The 22,867-nt window shown below is 41.3% G+C and overlaps 2 protein-coding genes across 2 annotated transcripts; one reads left to right on the top strand and one right to left on the bottom strand.

Moving 5' to 3' along the window:
- The first annotated feature begins 5,108 nt into the window (after nt 1-5,108).
- On the top strand, nt 5,109-18,918 carry LOC138955866 (uncharacterized). Its single transcript, XM_070327379.1, has 14 exons — nt 5,109-5,547; nt 6,202-6,300; nt 6,923-7,057; nt 7,343-7,414; nt 9,725-9,799; nt 10,017-10,121; nt 12,211-12,514; nt 12,750-13,032; nt 13,296-13,532; nt 13,762-13,838; nt 14,695-14,799; nt 15,137-15,339; nt 15,659-15,823; nt 16,462-18,918. The coding sequence occupies exons 1-14, from the start codon at nt 5,276-5,278 to the stop codon at nt 16,733-16,735; spliced, it is 2,406 nt and encodes an 801-aa protein (XP_070183480.1). The 5' UTR covers nt 5,109-5,275; the 3' UTR covers nt 16,736-18,918.
- Nucleotides 18,297-20,428, bottom strand: LOC138955860 (uncharacterized). The gene is made up of 4 exons (XM_070327376.1): nt 19,685-20,428; nt 19,296-19,535; nt 18,533-18,669; nt 18,297-18,327 (listed from the first exon to the last, which is right to left on the bottom strand). Exons 1-4 carry the CDS (start codon nt 19,826-19,828, stop codon nt 18,297-18,299), a joined length of 552 nt encoding a protein of 183 aa, XP_070183477.1. The 5' UTR covers nt 19,829-20,428.
- Between the last annotated feature and the right edge of the window lie 2,439 nt (nt 20,429-22,867).

The raw sequence follows: 22,867 nt of genomic DNA, 5'->3' as shown, positions 1-22,867 counted from the left end.
TAGCAAGTCTCTAATATCACTGGCATGATGTGCTTGCTACATGTGAACAGTTATCTCCCTTACCTTCTAGAAATTTCCGGAACTGTCCAGTTAATTTTTCATTCTTCATTTCTTCCCCTCATAAGAGCAACAGCGAGTCTCTAATATCACTGGCATGATGTGCTTGCTACTGGTGAACAGTAGGCACTGAACTGGTCTTGCACCATATAGGCTGTATTCAATAAATGGGAGTTCCATAATCTGAGAAAGGAAACAATGAATCAAGAAACTAAAACCCAGGTGCACATCTGCGGCACCTAGGGAGTGTACGTGCACACTATCTTGTTCCTGCCTCTTGCCATCTCAGAGGTATGGCGACCACAGACAAAAAAGAGTTATCTCCCTTACCTTCTAGAAATTTCCGGAACTGTCCAGTTAATTTTTCATTCTTCATTTCTTCCCCTCATAGGAGCAACAGCGAGTCTCTAATATCACTGGCATGATGTGCTTGCTACAGGTGAACAGTAGGCACTGAACTGGTCTTGCACCATATAGGCTGTATTCAATAAATGGGAGGTCCATAATCTGAGAAAGGAAACAATGAATCAAGAAACTAAAACCCAGGTGCACATCTGCGGCACCTAGGGAGTGTACGTGCACACTATCTTGTTCCTGCCTCTTGCCATCTCAGAGGTATGGCGACCACAGACAAAAAAGAGTTATCTCCCTTACCTTCTAGAAATTTCCGGAACTGTCCAGTTAATTTTTCATTCTTCATTTCTTTCCCTCATAGGAGTAATAGCAAGTCTCTAATATCACTGGCATGATGTGCTTGCTACAGGTGAACAGTTATCTCCCTTACCTTCTAGAAATTTCCGGAACTGTCCAGTTAATTTTTCATTCTTCATGTCTTCCTCTCATAGGAGCAACAGCGAGTCTCTAATATCACTGGCATGATGTGCTTGCTACAGGTGAACAGTAGGCACTGAACTGGTCTTGCACCATATAGGCTGTATTCAATAAATGGGAGTTCCATAATCTGAGAAAGGAAACAATGAATCAAGAAACTAAAACCCAGGTGCACATCTGCGGCACCTAGGGAGTGTACGTGCACACTATCTTGTTCCGGCCTCTTGCCATCTCAGAGGTATGGCGACCACAGACAGACAGACAGACACTCTCTTTTATTATATGTATAAACTAGCAGTTAAGCCCGGCTTCGCCCGGGAGTAAGCGGAGCCCTGTAGCAATTTAAGACGCTCGCTATCCCATTATCATTAGCTTTACCTCCTTTGTTTGGATACAAAAAAAGAGTTATCTCCCTTACCTTCTAGAAATTTCCGGAACTGTCCAGTTAATTTTTCATTCTTCATTTCTTCCCCTCATAGGAGCAATTATAGCGAGTCTCTAATATCACTGGCATGATGTGCTTGCTACAGGTGAACAGTAGGCACTGAACTGGTCTTGCACCATAGGCTGTATTCAATAAATGGGAGGTCCATAATCTGAGAAAGGAAACAATGAATCAAGAAACTAAAACCCAGGTGCACATCTGCGGCACCTAGGGAGTGTACGTGCACACTATCTTGTTCCTGCCTCTTGCCATCTCAGAGGTATGGCGACCACAGACACACACACACACAGACAGACACTCTCTTTTATTATATGTATAGATAGATAGATGTATAGATTGGCATGCGAGCCGAGGATGTGCGTGGTGACTGGTACCGGGACGCTTCGCCGCACCAGGACGCTTCGGTACCGGGACGCTTCGGTACCGGGACGCTTCGTGCCCTACTCAGTGCGCGGGAGCTTCCCGAAGCGTCCCGGTACCCCTGTGACGCGTTATAGTGGGACGCTTCGGTACCGGGACGCTTCGGCACCGGGACGCTTCGGTACCGGGACGCTTCGGTACCGGGACGCTTCGTGATGTACCCCATTTTGTGGCACTATGTAATTGTTAGTGCATCCTTCTGCGGATGCATCGTGCTAAAATTGCACTTCCATTAAAATATTGTACGCTCATGTCAACTGGTACTATATTTTCAATTGTTTCTCTGTCAATTTCAGATGTTTGTTTCCAATTACTTCAGTATCTCCCTGTTGCAATTCCAGGTGATTCATTATGCATGTGCCAATTTGAAGTGTTTAATTCTGATTCCTGTATTTACAGTGTAAAATTAAAACTATTGTTTTCAAACATTCCTATGACACCTGGTAATGGTTCTGTGTTTTTTTGTAATTTGTATTTTGTTTTTCTGCAATAAATATTTGAAATGGATCTGAGACTGACTTACCGCTACTTTCAAGTTAGCACTCTTTTTCACCACATTCCCACGTACAGATATTGCAATATCAACTCTTCCTTTCTACCTGTTTCAAACAAGCTCTATTTTTTAATCAAAAAGTGTTTTTTTCTTGTGGCTGTTTGATCAATTCATAGCAAGCATTGACTGAAATAAACAATTTATATATCCAGCACAACATGCAATTCATTAACTTTTGACCCTAACCTTACTTCCCAAAATAAATCTTTGGTGGACATTGCATCGACGCTGTTCATTTTGAATGAAAATTTTTCTTGTTAGATCAGTGGTCTATGCCGGCGCATAGTTGTGTATTGACTGGATCAATCGCCAACTCGCTGCGCTCGCGGTAAGTGCTGACAACCGGGAGAAAGCTGCATTCCGAAAAAAGTCACTTCCGTTTCGCCATTTTTCGATGATGCCAGAGAAGTGAACCATGATTTCAAGATGCCCGGTGCAAATTGTTGTATGCCTGGATGCAGCGTGAGCTCACTAAGATCTTCAACGCTTATAACTTTCCATGGTATACCAAACGGAAACAAGCGGATGCCGAATGGAGAGCTGCTCTTATCCACAAAATCAACCGTGCTGACAAGCTTTTCAACCCGAAGAATGCGAGGATATGTTCCCGACATTTCAAAGAAACATGCTTCAAATACGGTACGTAAAAAACTAGTAATATAGCGAAAATAAGCTTTCATCTGATTGTCTGTGCTGTGTTGTTTTGCTTGTAATGCTTCAAGTGACGAAGTTCTAGTAAACTTGTCACAAAAAGTCAAGGAACAACTGACATATTCACATGGAAAAAGCAAACAGCAATATCTTCATAACCCGAAAAACGAAATCAACCAAACTTGGCTAATGCACTGACAACAACTCGCAAATTGTCTAGACAGCATCATTGGCCGCATGTGATGCACGGACGTGGTGCTATGCAGGCGGAAAGTGCAGGCCCTCCACGTCAAAAATGCGCCTAAATTCACTGGCTCAGCAGAATGAACATTGGTACTGAACATCGGAACTGATCATGGCACGTGCTAGGCGGACGTCTGGGCTGTGAAACTCACCGCACTGAAAGCCTTTATAAGCCAGCGTTTCACAGCTATGGTCCATTCCAACACCATGGTCCAGAGACGATCGCTGCCAGATGTCGACAAAGGACGAGCCCTTGCCTGGCTTCAGGGCGGCGCCACTTACCGCGCTGTTGCCCACCGACTTGGGGTGTCTCCATCGGTTGTCTGGAGGCTACAAGAACGCTGGAGAGCGACTGAACGGGTCCAGGACATGCCAAGATCTGGGAGACCAAAAAAGACTGATGCAAGGGCTGATCGTTACATCGTCCGCCAGGCTCTGACGTCACGCACCATCACTGCAGAGCGCATCAGGGGGCAGCTAAGGGTGGCTACCAACATTTAAGTCAGCACGCAGACCATCAGGAACCGTCTCCACAACGTGCGGCTCCGTTCCAGAGTACCAGCCAAGAAGCCCAAGCTGACTCCAGTCCACAAACGAGCCCGCCGAGACTGGTCTGCTCGTCATTCGAGATGGACACGTCATCAATGGGCCACTGTTCTCTTCAGTGACGAAAGCAGGTTTAATCTGATGCATCCGGACAAGCGGCTGTCCGTATGGCGACGAGAAGGCGAACGGTTTAACCAGGACTGTGTCCAGGAGGTCCTCGCGTATGGTGGAGGCTCCGTGATGGTATGGGGAGGCTTCTCTGCCAACCATAAGACCCCCCTGTACCACATCCAGGGGAATCTGACCGGGGCACGCTACAGGGACGAGATCCTGGGTCCGATTGTCATCCCTTTCCTGCAACAGCTGGGACCCCAGGCCACTTTGCAGGACGACAACGCCACACCGCATCACGCCAGGGTGGTTGGGGCCTTCCTGCAGCAGCAGGGAGTTCACAGAATGGAATGGCCAGCCTGCAGCCCAGACTTAAACCCAATCGAAAATGTCTGGGATCATCTTGACAGGCAGCTGCGAGACAATCACCCTCCCCCAAACACCCTTCAGGACCTGCTGGCATACCTCCAACATGAATGGCAAAACCTGGACCAGCAGCTCCTCAGAAGACATGTGCAGTCCATGCGTCGACGCTGCAACGAATGCTTGGCCCGGCGGGGTGCCCATACCCATTACTGACATTGTTTTGTTGACATGAGACAGTTGTGACTTTTGAAATTCAACACGCCTGCAGTGAACTGAGTTTAACTCATCATTCCGTTATTGGATACCAATGAAATTTGCCACATTCAATGTGTGGCCCAGAAGGTGTACTTTGGTGTAAACGATTAATAAATTGGTGAAATCGTTTCGGAGATATGACTTTTTGAATATTTGTTCCTTGACTTTTTGTGACTAGTGTAGTATCAATCAAACAATCAATCAGTATGGGGCTTAGTACTAGTAGACTAGTAACTAGTACTTTTACAGCTCGCAGTCGCAGACAAAAATTAGCACAATCGTTTTCTGAATCATACATTGACAAAGGTGTAATTCTGAGCTTTTATTATTAGGTAATGGGGGAAAAAAACACACTTTGTTCTTGTGATAATGTGTTTTTGAATATATATTCTAGTAAACTTCTGGGTTAGAACTTAGATTTCTTTTGTTGTTTTACTCGGTCACTGAGTCAGTCTTGTTCATTCTTGACAGATTTGCAGTAGTGTGTTTTACTAATTCTTGTTTCTATTTCAATAGATCTAAATGTATAGGTCTGTTTAGTTAATTTAAAGGCACAGTAAGCCTCCCGTAAACCATCACAGAGCTCCCCGAGCGTCTAAATACAGTACAAGCATACTTCCATTTGAACGCTCAGCGAACGGGAACATCCTGGCTGCTTTCTGTCGAGCGTGATAAATTTTCAAAGAATTTATTTTCGTGGATGAGTCCTCTACGACATTTGCGCCTCGTTTTGGTGCTGGCTGTATACAATACCGGAAATCACGCCCGGAAGTACTTCGAAGTCAATACCAACATGGATGACACTCAGTCAACAGTCGAACGCTGAAGAAGAAGATAAAATCATGGAAGCAGATAACCAACCATCTGTGATCCCTCGAAAGCGTAAGAGGGTGACAAACCCAAGGCACAACGTCTTGTCTGCATCGGAGAGAAAACGGAGACGCAACCAAAATCAGCGTGTCCCAAAGGCAAAAGTAATTAGTATCGGAAAACAGGTGAACAGATGGAAAGAGCTGAAGGAAAGCCTCGGTCTGACAAATCCTAGTTTGGCAGAACTCCTCCTCGACACGTACGTTGTTGTATTCTCTTTGCTTTGTTTTCTTTTGCTTTTGTTTTGTTATTCATCCACGGGTATTTTTCTGATCATGCAATGCATGCATGCGTTTGGGATCGACAAGGGTAACCCAACAACGTACTTGCTCAGTCTGTGCACAGCCACATGCAATGATGCATTGTAAATTGAACCATTTCTGATCGCTGTGAAAACTACAGCCCTGAAAGTGGCGAGTAATTTACTCGCCATGGTGAGTAGAAACATGTAACTGGCGAGTAGAAATACTCATCTACTTGCCAAATGCCAGAAAAGTTACTGTAACAAATTGTTGGTTTGGCTATAGAAAGTTTGCTGTCTGGCTAGTCTTAGTATTAGTAAAGTTTAAGAATCACTGGCCAAAGGCTAGTGTGCCATTATTTGGGACTTTCAGGCCTGAACTAGCAGTAGCATACACAAAAACGTTAGCATAACTGCAATGTATAGAGGTTTTTTTGCATTCTTTTTGTTGCTAAAAATAGAAACAAATGTTCATTAGATTTAAAATTAATGTTCAAGCACTGTCTGCATCAGCAAACGCAAACACTATTCATTTACCATCTGCTGTTTACTGTTTCTGTTCAATATATATATATATATATGCATTGTAATGGTTGTGTTTTTGTTTGTCAGTTATGAAACTACAAAGTCTTACAATACAAGTACAACTACAAAGATGTTACATACAGACCATGAAGCTGTACCACATGTACCTGTTTCTGTTCCAAGCAGGTAAGTAAACCAACTTCTAAGCACTAGCATTGAATTTTATTTGTTAAAAAAAAAAGGTTCATATTTAGACTAAAATTTAAATTAAAAAGCATCCAATTCCAACTGTGAACAAGTATGAATGATTTTTGCTAAGTCTAGGGATAAGGAATATTTATATAATCCAGTTACAGTGTTAGGTTACCCTCATGGAAATTTGGGCTGCTTTCTTCCTGGGGAAAGCGAGCTGCCATACAATGATAAAGTCAAGGCACTACCCATTTTTTTCCTGCATGTGTGTATTCATGTTTCCAAGCACTGAGACTTTCGCTGTGAATTTAGGTTCTTTATCGTGTGCATGCGCGTGAGCACATAGGGGTGCGCAGACACCAGGGAGAGTCTGCACAAAGTTGAAATAAATTCCTCAAAAAATGTGGGAATCGAACCCACACGTACACTGATAGCGATTTATAAGTAGTAGAAGTATTATTGAACGCAGCACCGCTACAGAAAGAGCTATTTCCCCACTACATACAAGTTGCGTCTAATGACAGTTGCCATGGTACCACCTGCTTCATTTTTTTAATTTTTAGCATTCCCTATATACAGGTTGTTTTAGAGTGACACAGTGCGTTGTATTTTACAGAGCTGCTTCCGAAAAAGAGCCCGTCCCAGGTACCTCAGGGGTACTTACTTCAACTCCAGCAACCACCACGCACTTATTTCACATGGGCCACCCAACACCTGGAATGTCAGAAATATCTGCAGCTGAATCTGAGAGGTATGAAGACTTAAGTTTTGAATGTAAAGGTGCAATAAATGTGAATTGAAAATTAAAAAATTAAAAATTGTGTGAGGAATTGGTATTGAACCATATAATTCTATGATCATGTACTTTACAGTTGTCAAGTTCATATTTTGTAGGTTGTGTCTTGTTTTTTTTTACAGGATGTTTATTTGGCTTTTTTTATGTTGATCACGTTTTTTGTTGTTTTCAAAAAGTAAACATGCGAGTTATCTTGTCACTGACCTGTGTAAAGCTTAGTTTTGTTCCAATTTATTTCAGTGAAGGCCAGTTGTCTGGTGTTGAGAAAATTCTTACCACAGACAGTGAAGATCAGGTTGGCCCAAAGCAGGGGTAAGTCTCTTTCACTATTTGCTGTGAAATGGCAAACAAAATCATCTCTTTGTTGTGAAATTACTAACAGAATCATCAACTTCAAGCAGTAACAATACTATAAACATCTCTGCTTATCTTTCCTTTCCTCTCTTTTTGGTCGCCCAAAATCCAAGGACGAAAGCCTGAATGTACATGTAGAGAAAAAGTGAAGATGTTTTATCAGTGTCAAATCAAAGGGAGCAGCTAGCTTCTCTTGCATGTGTAGCATTCCTTCCTATCATTGTGCTATTATGCTTTTTTATGCGGTGCAATTTTAGATCTGCTGCTGGTTTCCCACACACAAGTTATCACCACTGCAATGTAATCAATCAATCAATCAATGAGGCTTATATCGCGCATATTCCGTGGGTACAGTTCTAGGCGCTCTGCAGTGATGCCGTGTGAGATGAAATTTTATACGGCCAGTAATTGCAGCCATTTCGGCGCATATTTACCTTTCACGGCCTATTATTCCAAGTCACACGGGTATAGGTAGACAATTATTAACTGTGCCTAAGCAATTTTGCCAGGAAAGACCCTTTTGTCAATCATGGGATCTTTAACGTGCACACACCCAATGTAGTGTACACGGGGGGGGGGGGGGGGGGGGGGGGGAGTTCGGACACCGAAGAGAGTCTGCACACAAAGTTGACTCTGAAATAAATTTCCGCCGAACCTGGGATCGAACTCACGCTGACAGCGGCCAACTGAATACGAATCCAGCGCGCTACCAACTGAGCTATATCCCCGCCCCATGTAAGACAGAGAGAGTGTGTGAAACTGCGAAAGAAAGAAAAGCAGAAGTGGCATTGTGTGAATCATCTATGTATCTGTCTTGCAGAGAACACATGTATGCACTGTCAGAGACATGTGTAGGGCCTTTTAGTATTTAACAACGATACTCTTGTAAATTGTCGGAATGTGGTTTATGGTCATCTGCTCCACCACTGCTTTAGTTGTCTTGCAATAAAGAATGATCACTATTATTATAGTAATGATTTTAATTTTGGAAGTTGGTAGTCATAATTTTCATCAACATTTTTGCTGGGATTTGTCGAGTGAGCAGGCCTTTTCTGTCTTCTGTATCTCCTCCTCATAAGAAATAAAAGCCGAGCGCATCATTTACCATATCTTACTTCTCAATACACTGTAGCGGATAGGAGTGGTTCTGAAACCAGCTTTGTGATTGGCCAAACTTCTTACATTCGGACCATTGAACATGAGGCTCACAGTTATTTTTGCTCTTCCGTTTCCTGTGATTTTTAGCAGTGTGAAAAACAACTGAGCAGTATTTACAGAATGTGTGAGTGTTTTAACCAGGTTTATGATATTGATTGCATGCTGCATGATGCAAGTGCCTAGAATAGGTCTTCCTACGTTGTGTGCGGTTTGAGACAGAAACTGTTTACACTGCCATAATGCTAAAGGCATTGCTTGGAGGTAGCAGTAAAATTAGACACAAGGTGTTTTTGCCCCAGCAGAGAGCAGGCAGAAACTCGAATTTTGCACTCTGGACCAGTCACAGGTCAGGGCTTGGTTCTGTGTGCTCAACAGCGAGCCCACACAGTGCACATTACCAACATTTATTTTTAGTCTGAGGCAGCGCGCTGTCGTCCCTTATCTGACCACTCGGTGCTGGGGCTAAGAAGTAAATGGCACGGTTTGCACAGCAGTGCATGCTGCCAAAGCAAGAAGCTTCCATTCCATCTATTATTTCTGTCTTCATTTTTTTCTCCCTGAGTATGTATATAATATTATGCCACTTTGGTCAACATCATACAAATGGTCATTTCTGAACCGATCCCTCCCATTTGTTGTGTGTTTTCATGCCAGTCATGGTCAGTTTCCATCACCACCTGACAAGCTGACATTTATGTCTGTTGAGTATGAGTAGCAGATATTGATCATGAAAGATTCTAAATGACGCTTCATCATGGACGACACAGTCCAACGTTAGATTGTATACTCCCCTTATTTCTTCGAAAGCCCACCTGGTGTGGTAGGATGATAGTGCTTCCACAGAAGTGATCTGGGTTCAGTTCCCAGTCAAGGAAATTTGCCTGTTTGTTTTGTTTCCTTTTTTCTTCTTGTTGTTTGTTTATGCATGTTCAGGCACTATTGCCATGATCATTATGGGTAGTAGTTTTGTGTGGTTTGGGAAGGTCTGAATGGAAGATTTCTATTTTTGTTTGTTTTGTTTCTCATTGTACATCTTCTTGTGCAAGTGGGTGGTATTTTCTGAGCCTGATATTTCATCACATAATTATTGATGATACATATCTGTTGCAGAGGTACTCCACCTACACAAACAAGGGCTGCGAGAGCGCTGAGACGGCCATCAGCATCATTCCTTGATCCGTTTAAGTAAGCTTTTTTTATTTTTGTTTTTGGCATCCACCAGGGCAATAACATTTTAAAAGTTATTTTGTGACATTAAGTAAGAAAGAAAGGTAAGTGTGTGCGATGATACTAGAAAACCGTAAGGTAGTTAGATTGTACAAACATTGTCCTTTCTATGCCTGGAAAGTAATATCTGTGCTTGTGCTAGGATAAACTTTTCATCCTTTTACACTGTTTGCAGCTTGACTTCTATTGACATCACCCTGCAGTCTGAGTCAGACTGTGAAGAGACAGCGGATCCTGATGATCCAGAGTATGAACCAAGCTGCTATCTGGAAGCCATTCTGTAAGTTGTTGAAAGTCTTGTTCATAAGTTTTAAATTCATCGTTGGTATGGAAGTGCTATCATTGTTTTATTTTTCTGTATCCAAGGTCTTTTTGGTTGTTGCTTAGACTACTGTATTGTCTGTTCGAGGGACCAATATAGGACGTTTTAAATCTTCTTCTTGTCGTTTGCCTAGGACGTTTTAAATTATTTAAAAATAAACAAATGATATTTTGGTATGTATTTAAGAACAAAAGTTGTTATAGGCAAGTAGTACTATTTTGTGTGAAAAGTACTAGTTTGTATCTATTGTGGTGGAACCGGCACGGTTGGCCTAGTGGTAAGGCGTCCGCCCCGTGATCGGGAGGTCGTGGGTTCGAACCCCGGTCGGGTCATACCTAAGACTTTAAAATTGGCAATCTAGTGGCTGCTCCGCCTGGCGTCTGGCATTATGGGGTTAGTGCTAGGACTGGTTGGTCCGGTATCAGAATAATGTGACTGGGTGAGACATGAAGCCTGTACTGCGACTTCAGTCTTGTGTGTGGCGCACGTTAAATGTCAAAGCAGCACCGCCCTGATATGGCCCTTCGTGGTCGGCTGGGCATTAAGCAAACAAACAAACAAACAAATATCTATTGTGGTTTAAGCCCTGTACACGTGAAATTGTCCGAAATTGAAAGAAAAATTATCACATGTATACCCCAAAAGAGCCCCACGCTTTACCTCAAAGTCTAATACTCGGATGAGACGAAAAACCGAGGTCCCTTCGTGTACACTACATTGGGGTGTGCACGTTAAAGATCCCACGATTGACAAAAGGGTCTTTCCTGAGAAAATTGTATAGGCATAGATAAAAATGTCCACCAAATACCCGTTTGACTTGGAATAATAGGCCGTGAAAGGTGAATGTTCGCCTAATAGGCTTGAAGTTTGCTGGTCGATGTGAATAGGTTATATATTGTGTGTAAAAAATGTCTGTCTATCTGTAAAAAATTCCATTTCAAACGGCATGTAGAGCGCGGAGAGCACAGTTAATTGTGGTTCGCGCTATATAAGCTCTTCATAATAAATAAATAATATATTCATTTGAACTCTCGTGTTTGTATTTTTTTTTTTAGATTTAACTTTTACGCTCAGAGGAATGCAATGTTACAGAATTGGTGTGAAAAACGTGCTCACGCGGCACACCTGGCTGGCTTAGGTCAGCGTTATGCGTCACTGAGGCTCATCCGGGGTTAATATTTACCCACTTTTGGTCACATCGCTGAAAATGTTACCAGAGTACAACAAAAACTATTGACTCTAGTGCTTAACCCTTTTCAGACAAGATAGTACTAATCGTCCTCAACAACTTTTATTTGTAGACACTATGCAAAAGTTTATTGGATTTTTTAAAAATGATTTAAAACGTCCTCTGCTGGTCACCCGGACGGACTATATCTATTCATTATAAATTGTCCCACTTTATAGTGTCCTGGTCAATTTCAAAGTGTTATAGGTTTCTTCTCTTTCACGCGAGCAGTGTTGATCTGAAAGAACATAGGCAACAGCAGGATGTTGTGAATTTGACGAAAAATACAAAATTGATAATAAAGATGGCTAAATATTTTAGTCGCTTCTTTTCTAAGTTGACTCATGATGTTACGTCTCACTGGCACCGCACGCTACTTTTCCTGCACGTCATGCGCTGTGATTGTCAGACTGGTTTAATATAGATTAATTGTTATTGATATACAGAAGTAGGCCAACCGAATCCGTGAAGACTAGCTGTCCAGCACAGTGCCTTCAACATAGCAGCTGTCTACCGTTGACGTTGTAGCTTGAATAAATCTAAAACACATTACAGTGCAGAGACACACATATACAGTGGAATCCCCATTTTAAGACCTCAAAAAATCTGAAAAAATCAGGTCTTAAAAAGGATGGAGTCTTAAAATGGGGGAAGATTTACAGAGGTTATGAAGAGGAAAGCTGAGAAAACAGGGTCCTAAATTGGGGGGGGGGGGGGGGGGTGTCTTAAAAGGGGGGTTCCACTGTATACACTTTTGAATGCATTTTTTTATGGCCATCCCTTTATGTGCTTTGGTGACACTGTTTTCACTTATTTCAGCCCAGAGGAAGTACAGAAAGAGGCAACAGAGGTGAGCTTCGAAGAGATGTTTTTTGGAGAACTGAAGCAAGAGGACCCTCAGGAAGAAGAAGAGGAGGAAGGCTTCATTGGGAGAGGAATCCACCTGGTACATGAGCTGGAATGCGAAAAGGTGGCAAGCTCTCCCATGGCTCTTTGCTCCGTTGAGCAGGTCAAGCAGTTGGCCCTGACCTCCATCACCACCTGCATAGCTGACAGTGACAAGTGTGGCAAACCAGTCACACTTGAGCACAGTTTTGTGGGCTCTGCTTTGTACGTCAAATGGGTAAGACTGGATCACAAGATATATAATTCACAATAAATAGACCCTTTTTAGTTGACAGCACTGAGTAGTAAGAGAATCAGCGTCTGAACAGCTGAATTTTGATTGATTAAGGATACAAAAGAATGCACTAAGTTAGCCATTATTTGTGACAGTCATGGTCATGTCCATAAAAAACAAACTCATGAAAACTCTCTGGTTCCAATGAAAATCTTACGATCCTGTTTTTTTCTGACAGGTATGCGATAGTGGTCATGTGAGCAACACCTGGTGCTCCCAGCCCATTCTCAACAGGCGCCTTCACAGCGGGGACTTCCGTTTGGCAATGGCAATAGTGACATCGGGCAACAATTTTGGCAAAATCGAAATGCTGGGGAAGCACCTGAACTTGAAGATGCTCTCAAGGACGTCCTTCTTCCAGATTCAGGGCCATTACATTGTTCCAACGATCGATGATTTCTGGAAGGATCACCAGACCAGGGTCCTGGACTCAATTAGAAACAAGGAGATAGTTGTTTTGGGTAATTCATTGATTTGATCTGTGTGTGATTTTTCTTCTTTGGAAGCTACTTGCATTCTTGCAAAATGGCAGAAAGAATAATGGCCAGTGTTGTCACGCATGAAAATGTAATGTGATTCCAAACCCACCCTTCTTCCCTTGACAATTTTTTTTATCCTGTCTGAAAGAGTGAAAGTCCAAGCCAGCCGCAATGCATTGATGATCAGGCCGTTACCACTCCTTGAAAAATAGTTGCATGCAAGTAAGTTTCTTGGTCTTTTGCAGGAGATGGCCGCAATGACTCGCCTGGGTACTGTGCCCAGTACTGCACATACACTTTGATGGACAGTGAAACCAAAAAAATCCTGACCATCAAAACTGTAGACAAGAGGGAGACGGACGGAAAGTCGCCACGAATGGAGACAGAGGGCTTCCGCAGGGCAATGAGTGACCTCCTGCAGAAGGGCATCAATGTGAAGGAGGTGGTCACAGATGCACACACAGGCATTGGAGCTGTGATGAGTGAGTATGCGATAATGGCAAAAGCTTTAAAAAGAGTTTTGTTGTTGGGTTTTTTAACATCTGTCAGGTTGTTATCAGAAGAAAACATTTTTTTGACAAGTAATGGTTTTTATTTTTTAAAGTACACATACATTGTTGTGTGAGCTTACATTTGCACTAAATTAGTTCAGTTCCAAGTGTTGTTATACAATTAAAACACAAAGTAACGACACTGTTGCTTATATTTCAGAGGGCACATATCCTGCTTTGAGTCATTCGCACGACATCTGGCATGCTGCGAAGAACCTGAGCAAGAAACTAACAAAGGTATATTGTCATATGGTGACAAGGTTTCTTTCTTTACTTTACTTTCTTTATTTGGTGTTTAACGTCGTTTTCAACCATTCAAGGTTATATCGCGACGGGGGTGACAAGGTTGATTTAAATCGTTTTGTTTATGGCAAGTAATAAGCTGATAATTTAGTGTTTATTCATGAAAGCTTTTCACATTTTACCTGACGGACAACATAAGTGAGTGATGCTGCGTCAAAACTGTTCTAATTGAGGAGAATTTAGATTATGTCATACGATGTTTGATCCAAATCAGACTTATAAAAGAAGCGTCTATAACTGTTTCATGTCCTAGTGTTTCTGTTAGAATAGAAGTAAGTAACAGACACAATGGGACCCCTTTTAAGACCTTCAACAATCTGAGAAAATTGTGTCTTAAAGTTAAAATGTTGGTGAATTTACAGAGGTTATGAACAGACATTCTGGAAAAGTAAGGTCTTAACAGGGGAGGTCTAAAATTGGGAGGTCAAAAGGGTGTTTCATGATCATTATTTCCTTGAATGAAGGCAAGTGCAACCTTCCCATATACTGCAAAGACCTTAGCAGCTTTACCTGAGACAAATGACCCAGTGGGTAATAACAAAGAGATTCCAAAAATCAAACCAAGCAAGATGGAAGCATTATTATAACTTATATGACAGTGTTAAATGCAATAATCTCACCTTCAGTGTTCTATCTTCGAACAATATGGAAAAGACACCATGTTGGTAAACTTTATTTTGCATTGGAAGGGCAGTAATACTGAGATGGTTATTGTTGTAAAATTGAATAGATTAGGAAAGGTATGTAAAGTAGCTGTATGCATAATGCACAATTTGCTTCTGTATTTTAGCTTGGAAGCCTAAGGAAACATGCTGCTCTACAGAAGTGGACGAAAGACATCGTGAATCATTTTTGGTTCACCTGCCGAACAGCTACAGACCACAGGCAGTTTGTGGTATGTTTTTTTTAATGCTATGCATGTACTTTAAATGTTAAAAAGTTGACCTCCATGGCCAACAAACAGCTGTCACCCCATGCACTTAATTATATAATTGCCATATAAAATGTGCTGACTTTTGGGGGTAAATTTCAGATAAGGAAACAAGGAAGATATATGAAATCCGTTCGTGTAACAAGGCATAGAAAAACTAATTGCTCTGGATACAAACTGAGGGGGGTTGTTGTCAATATGTAACTAAACCACATATTTCAGCCTTCAGTTTATCGATTATGTAAGTCCTAGTAGCAAGGTTGTTTGAGTATGTATCTTTTTTTTTTAAACTTGTGTACAGGAGCTCCTTCGCGGTGTTTTGCACCACATCACAGGAGACCATGAGTGGGCCCTTGGATGCTGCCAGCATGGTGAGCTGTCTGAGAGTGACAGAAACAAACCTTGGCTGGACGCCAGAGAGGACAGCGATACCATCAAGGAACTGGCTAACATTCTCCTGCACCCTCGCCTTCTCAGTAAAGTGAAACACTACTTGAACTTCCGGTGAGTTGTTTTCGTTTAAGGTGGGATCTTTTTATTACATTTAGTCTAGTTTGGACAAAATATTTTTCATGTAGACGATTTTTGGATAACAAGAATTTGGCTATTGACTGGGAATCGAGAAGAGGGTGATAGTATTTGCATTAACATGTGGTTTGTCCGTGTGTAAAGAATAAACCTGGGCTATCAAGTTATTAAAAACAGCATCAGAACACAGATAAAGTGAGCATAGCATGTTCAGTTTGGTATGGTAACAATACTGATAGCAGTAGTATGAACTTAGACCCATGATATCTGACATCTGTGCATTATGACAACACAGGAGCACAGCTGACCTGGAGGTGTTTCACCAGCACATACTCATGTATTGTGCCAAGAGGTATGCTTACACGCCTCCAGTGTACAGGATCAGGAATGTCCTTGCTGCTCTGGACCACAACTTCCATTTGGGGAGGAGTGTGAAAACAAAACCAGATGGACAAATCCAGTAAGATATATATTAAAATGGTGTTGTTTTGTCATTATTTTGCTGTTTTTATGTTGTTTCAATTGTTTGTTTCTTGTTACGGGTTATTGTGTTCTTGGTTACTTCAGCACACATACCAACATACACTGTCCACATCAATAGACACAAACAAGCTGATGGTATCCCTTTTTTCTGCATGAAAAGAAATCATAGAAATTGCAATCACATTACATTTGTTCATAACATAAAACATCAAATTATGAAGAGAAAACTATTCAAAACAGTCAGAGAAAAAAGACACATCAATTATGTTTCCAGGTACATTTCACACAGGGTAGGCAACTATGTGAGCAATAGTGTGGAACGTGGGTTAGAACTATTATGTAAACTGCAGTAAAGCTGCAGTAAACCAAAAGTATCTTTTATACAAATTCTCTATACTCCTTTTTTTGTTCTTCAAAGTACTAACACGAGACTTTAGTGGGGGGTTGCTAAGACTGAGAACTGTGTTACAAAAAACTAAAAAGGTATGTTGCCATAACGTTGTTATTGAGAAAAAATATATGTTACAATCACGAATATATTGACCCAGCGTGTAAAGTGATTGTTGTGTAAGGCTTGCTTTGGTCAATATATCCTCACATTTTTTTTATTGGTAGGTACCACCGTTGCTTCAATAAAAAAAGTGGACGGTGGACTGTGTTCCCTGTGAAAGAGGAAAAAGACTACAGCTACCTAAAAGACCTGACCCTCCAGGCTCTTCTCAAGCGCATGCAGGACAGACGCGGAATGAAGAGGAGCAGAGACCTGGAGGATGCTGATCCCCGCCGCATTGCCCGAACCATCATGGGTCAGGCTCCGCCCCCAACTGCTCAGCTGGCAGCTGAGCAGGTGTCCAGATTTTCTGGCACACCAGCTTTTTCTTCAAACTAGACTTGCAACCCTCTTAGCTAACCAGTTTTTAGAAAGTTCTGACCAAACATTATTAATACCTCAGAGCTGAAAGAACAAAACAGAATTTGTATTCTTCCAATTGTTTACAGCATGTGTTTGGTGAAAAATAAATATCTGCTGCAATCCACTCATTACTTCTTTGTTTACCCGACTTTCCCATTTTTGGAAGGCTTTATCCCAGGTCATTTTGCCTGTGTAGATTCAGGATCTTTAAAATTGACCTCAGATATTTTTGTTAGGCTATATATTCCAAGGTGTTAAAACCCTTACAGAATGGACACCATAACTTAATCCACAACGTGTACCATAATTATAGCATAAAAAACCTAAAAAACCCAGATTTTCTTGCATTCAGCCGAATAGAAAATGAGTGTTTGGTTAGTTTTTTTTATTTAAACAAAAAGACATCATAAGATCAGAACATAATTATAATCAGTGTAATCAACATGTATAATTTCTATACCACAGTGATTTTAGGTAGTGCTAGAAACAAAAAATCAGTCCACAAAAACTTATGTCGTAATGAATATAATACAACGCTAACAATCTCTAAATCAACTTGTTGGACGATCAACAGTCATTTCGTACACCAAATAACCCAGTACTGTCGTTTCCCCAACTAAAATGTTTGTACTTGTAGTTTCTTGAGACAACATGATTTTGCCAACATCATCTTGCTCTCTGTAATATTAATTGTTCCATCTTTCATGCTCTATAATTCTTTTAGATAATGCCAACTCTACAAACAACGGGCTAAAACAAGCGCCAAGTATCATGTTTTTGTGGCGTACGGAACGCGTTTGAAAGTGGAAGCAAAAATTTATCCGGGTAATAGGTTAGCTCTGTCAAGGGAATAATGGGAAGGTGATGGCTGGTTAGAGATATTGTGGGTATTTTCCAAGCTTGTATACACAATCATTGCTCTTTTGCCCGCCAAAGCAGCTTTTGAATGGGCAAAACAGGGTGTTCATAAGTTGCACTTGAACACAAAATGCAGAAAAAACAAACACGTTTCGGTTTCGCATCCGTTGATAATGCCATACTATTTGAGTTCTCTTATTTTGTTGTTGTTGCTGATCAATATTCAATTTCATTTGTTGTGGGTGCGGCACAGAGCTGTGTGATACTGTGTTTGGCAGAGGACGGCTCAAAAAATATGTTCTGTAGGGCAGACAGATCTTGATGATTTTTGACAAATATTTACGGTACGAAGAATTTTGGTCCCCGATAAACAATTAGCGGTCCATTGGAAAGGCATAGTAATTACTCACTAGTATCTTCTGCAATTTTAACCCCAGGTTTCTTGGCCTTGTAGACTTTTTGTAAATCTGACTTTTTGTACTTTGAAGAAAGTATCTACAGCATTTGATTTGAGCACCATTAAAAACAATTACAAACGAAGTGTTTGCAACAAAAAAGTAATTTTTAGATTAGGTGACTCAAATAAAAAATTTACAAGTACACGTACACAATTATGTGACAAATTTAACCATAATTTCAAGATAAAAGTTTTCTTTTTTTTTCTTCTCAAAAATACCCTTCAGCCCCCATTTTTGGCCTTGTACTGTTCACTGCCACAGACAGATACAAGGAAAAGATGACACATTTGACATGTTATAAATACTGGATGGCTTTAACCATGTTTAATCGCCAAAACGGTCTGGTTTAAATCCGGTGTATTGGCCCCATGCATCTGGAAATTTATCCCTGATCTTCCAAACGCAACACGATGGTATAACACGTCTCTGTCCCGCACCAAGCCTCCCATGGACCCACAATATAAACTGGCGATATGCTGCATGCCTATTGGCTCTGTTGTTGTCGTCTGCCTCGTCATCTGCCCGTATCATGTCCTGGCGATACTTTCTGGCCAGGCTCAGGACAGCTTCATCCAGAATAAGGACCTCAAAATCCTGTTATAGAAAGAAATATGCATTTGTTGTTGTACATAGAAACCGTGGTTTCACATCTGCCATATACTTTTCCTTTCTTCTTTTCATATTGAAAAGTATGTGTGGTATGTAATCTCACTGATGGTTTTAACTTTTTTCAGTAAAGAAATTGAGTTTATGTATGTGTTTTATATGTTCTGCATACAGGATTGTTAGAATTTCCATGTGTTTGCTCTCTAAACACATATATATTAAAACCATTTAAAGTTGCTTTTCTTGTTTTCTCCTTCCTTTTCCTCACAAGTGTCTGTTTCTGGATGAATGTTTATGCAGGGGGCATTGTATATTTCAAGCTTGGGAAAAAAGAGGAAACCAAAATTAGATTGAGAGAAAACATAGTATTATCTATCTGAAGGCTTGTCACATTTTGAGTATACTGGAGACTCACTCCATTTTAAGACCCTGTTTTCTCCGATATTGTTTTCATAACTTCTGTAAATTTACAACAATTTTAAGAGTAAGACTCCCTCCTTTTTAAGATCTGAATTTCTTAGACTTTGTGAGGTCTGAAAATGTGGGTTCCACTGTACCTGCATCAAATGGATAGTATGGAAAGTGCTACAAACACAAACATACAACTGACTTACGGCTAAGAGTGTGAGGCATGTTGCCTTACGGCAACATACTTCTTCAATCGTTTTTCGCATTATGCGGCACTTGCCACAGATGCACCAGTCAGGCACTCCCTCTCCAGCAGGTGGGGGGTGACCATGGTCTGGTCTGTCCGGGGCTGGCTCCAGAACGTCGAAGACCAAGCTGGGGTACTTCTCCAGCATGGTCACAAACAGCTCTCGCAGACGCTGCTCGCTAACAGTTTCAATCATTGTCTGCAACAGTAAATAAGAGAGAAGACAAATGTCATATCATATTTACAATCTCCATGGGTCGGGCTGAAAAAAAGTAACACAACACTAACACTTCAGTAAACAACACCATGTTCCAAATCACATAAGAAACAAAAGAAGTTTGCACTCACTCTCATTCTAGAACGTCTGTCACGAATGACAGTAAGCGCACTTGTAACGGCCAACTGTCCCCTGGAACCGCGTCGAATTCTCTGCCTTCCTCTGCCACCTCTTTTGTCTTCCACTTCCATCAGGTTGTCTCCCTCTTCCACCATCACTTGCTTCTCTTGTAGTTGTAACTGTTAGTGTCGCTCCTCTTCTCCCCCTGGGCCGAATAGTTCGTCCCCTCCCTCTCGTTGGAGGTGTTCCCCTCGCTGGAGGGGTTCCTGACAGCGACACATCACTGAGGGGGTACACCCGTGTTGGTGAGCCACTACTGGCTGTAGAGACATCCGCATCAACCTGAAATTGATTTCTTATTATATAATTATCAAATACTACTGAACTCAAACTAACACTTCATGTGTACACACACAGAACACACACACAGAACACACACACAAAATAATTTCGGATGGGAAAATCCTGTTCACAATGACATTTATAAAACAGCAGAGCAAACACCCTTGAGCAAACCAACCAACTGTGGTTAGTGACTTGCTAACGAATTTACAGTGAGGATGATTTTAATATACTGAACACCTAGTGACCTACCCCTCGGCGAAATCTCAAACAAAAAACCACTGGGACATGAGCTATGACTCGCTTTCAGACCTGAAGAAATGCGATCTAACGCCCACCTATATTTCTGTAACCACAGAACCGAAAGTGAAACTAAAAGGGTGGTGTAGTGGTATCCGGAGTAACCGTTACACCCCCCCCCCCCTTCTTCACTTAAAACGTCCAAACATATAAATATGTATGCACTTGAAATCAATCTTATTATTTTGATGTATAGAAACGTCTGGCTTATAAATGAGGTTGATCCAGGACATCATCATGATCGACATGTATCACAAGTCTTGTGAGCAGATTTTTGCCGCATGAAAGAACAAAAGTATACACACTCACCTCTGTGCCCGTAGACTCCGACATATTGTTGTTCACGTCCACAACAAAAACAAAACTAGACGTCTTCCGTGATCACGGTTTCGTCGAAGCCAAAATATGACAAGACTCAAAAGAAACAGACCGTGTTACTGTCAACACTGAAAGGCTGGCGTCTTGTCGGAACCGGAAACGGCACAGAGCATGTGCACAGAACAAACTGGTATCTTCCGATGTCACAGAGTACAAATAAACATAATGATTTCTTGTCTGGTTTACTTGTTCTAAATGGCCATTAAATGTGATTCATTGGCTCTGAATGCGGCATTAGAGGTAGTTGTAGGCTATAGCTAGTGTGTTTCATCAGGCTAAAACTGTTTTTATCGTGAGAAGATTTGAATCGTTCTGTAAACCATTTTCGGCATACTGGGGCTTTAACTTATAATTTCGACTCAGCATTTTGAACATTTTCTTTGCATGTTTTTTTGCTGGGCCTACAGGCAAGCGAGCACTCATTCCAGGAAGTTTGCCAACCAACTATGTGCTACAGAAGTCAGTAGAAACACCAAAGAAAACCCCCAGTGAGTAAAAATTGCTGTTATTTGCCCAGTATAGTATGCTATTAGTGATACTGATAGTGATAATATGCTACTTGTAACTCTTTTGTGAGTACCGGTACATGTATACTGGGTGTTTTCGCAGTTTTTGTCCGCTGTCAGTGTGAGATTTATATTGTGGTATAACCTGTTTTTCTAGTTTCATGGTTTAGCCACGACTCACTTTGAATGAGGGTCATCTGCCAGGCATTTAGGCCAAAAAAAAATAGGTCTGTTTACGGTAACCCGACCGACCCTATTTTTTTCGCGCGACCCTAGACTTTTTTTTGGCATTTGCGGAAAAAAAACAAAAACGTAAAAATATGGTTTTTTGGAGAAAAAAAAAATTAAATAAAATCCCGACCTACCGACCCTATTTTTTGGGCCTATGTTACCGTAAACAGACCTTTTTTTTTTTTTGGCCTTACATGATTTAGCTGATTATCTGATAAGTGATATTTTTTAATTTGCTACACAGTTACAGTAAACTAACACTGTCGCACAAAGTATGTGACTTTAAAAAAAGATTTGTTTGAAATCATGTGAGCTCTGTCCACTAGATGATGGAGAAGGGAATTTTTCCAGTTGAGTCTGCAACATGGATTTTTTCTCTCTCGGATAACAAATACAGTATGGTATGAAAAATCATAGACCAAATAGCCTGGACCGCCAACTCGTCACGTGACCCTTCGAGGTTACGACTCTCGACTTTCAGGGGCGCGTCGCATCCGGTTTGAAAGGCGAGCGATTTGAAGACAGTGAAAAGAAAGCACGCTCCAGTTATTTTTTTTTTTTTTTTTTTTTTTCCGGGTTTCAAGATTCAGATTTAATATGTTAATAAATTCGTATCGTATCTCATTCTCAGTGTATCATTCTTTCACATGTAAAATAGGAATGACGTACAATAACTCTGTTCTGATCTATCTTCTTTCTGTTGCATGACCTCGAGCCCAGAAGACATAGAGTGAAATGACTCTGATTTCTTTCGTAGACTGATCTCTCCTGTAGATTATCCCCGATTTCTCTTCTCCGGGTTTCCTCCTGTAGACCTCGATTTCTTCTGTAGACTGGCCCTAATTTCCCTTTTTCCCCATTCCTTCCTGTAGACTGCTATCCCGTCGTGTAGCTTAGAACCTAGTGTTCTCTAACTCAATATTATAGCTCAATAGCCCCGTCTTGAAGAAGTGCAGGCTCCAGTTATGTGTGACAATGGGAGGTGACAATGAACTGGATTTTCCAAAACTCCAAACTAAACTTAACAAACCTCATCGAAAAACATGTTCCATATGCACTTTTGCTCAGTTTATTTTAGCATTTTCAGAACTTACCTCGGCAACTTCGTCCATGTTTACAATCGACACCGGATATCACGCCCCCCTGATTTCTGAAAGGCTTGTTCCTAAATGCGAGAGGCCGCTACCTCGTAATAGAGAGAAAGAGCAGAGAGAGAGCTAGTTGGCGGTCCAGGATAACTGGTCTATGGAAAAATGTAGGGTTGGTGTGGCGATAACTTCTTCTTCTGCGTTTGTGGGCTGAAACTCTCATGTACACTCGTGTTTTTACGTGTATGACCGTTTTTACCCCGCCATTTAGGCAGCCACACGCCGCTTTCATAGGAAGCATGCTGGGTATTTTCGTGTTTCCATAACCCACCGAACTCTGACATGGATT

Source organism: Littorina saxatilis, unplaced genomic scaffold (genome assembly GCF_037325665.1).
Source record: "Littorina saxatilis isolate snail1 unplaced genomic scaffold, US_GU_Lsax_2.0 scaffold_163, whole genome shotgun sequence".
NCBI lineage: Eukaryota > Metazoa > Mollusca > Gastropoda > Littorinimorpha > Littorinidae > Littorina > Littorina saxatilis.
Note: the sequence above shows the minus strand (reverse complement) of the source record. Positions and strands in the feature narration are given on the sequence as shown.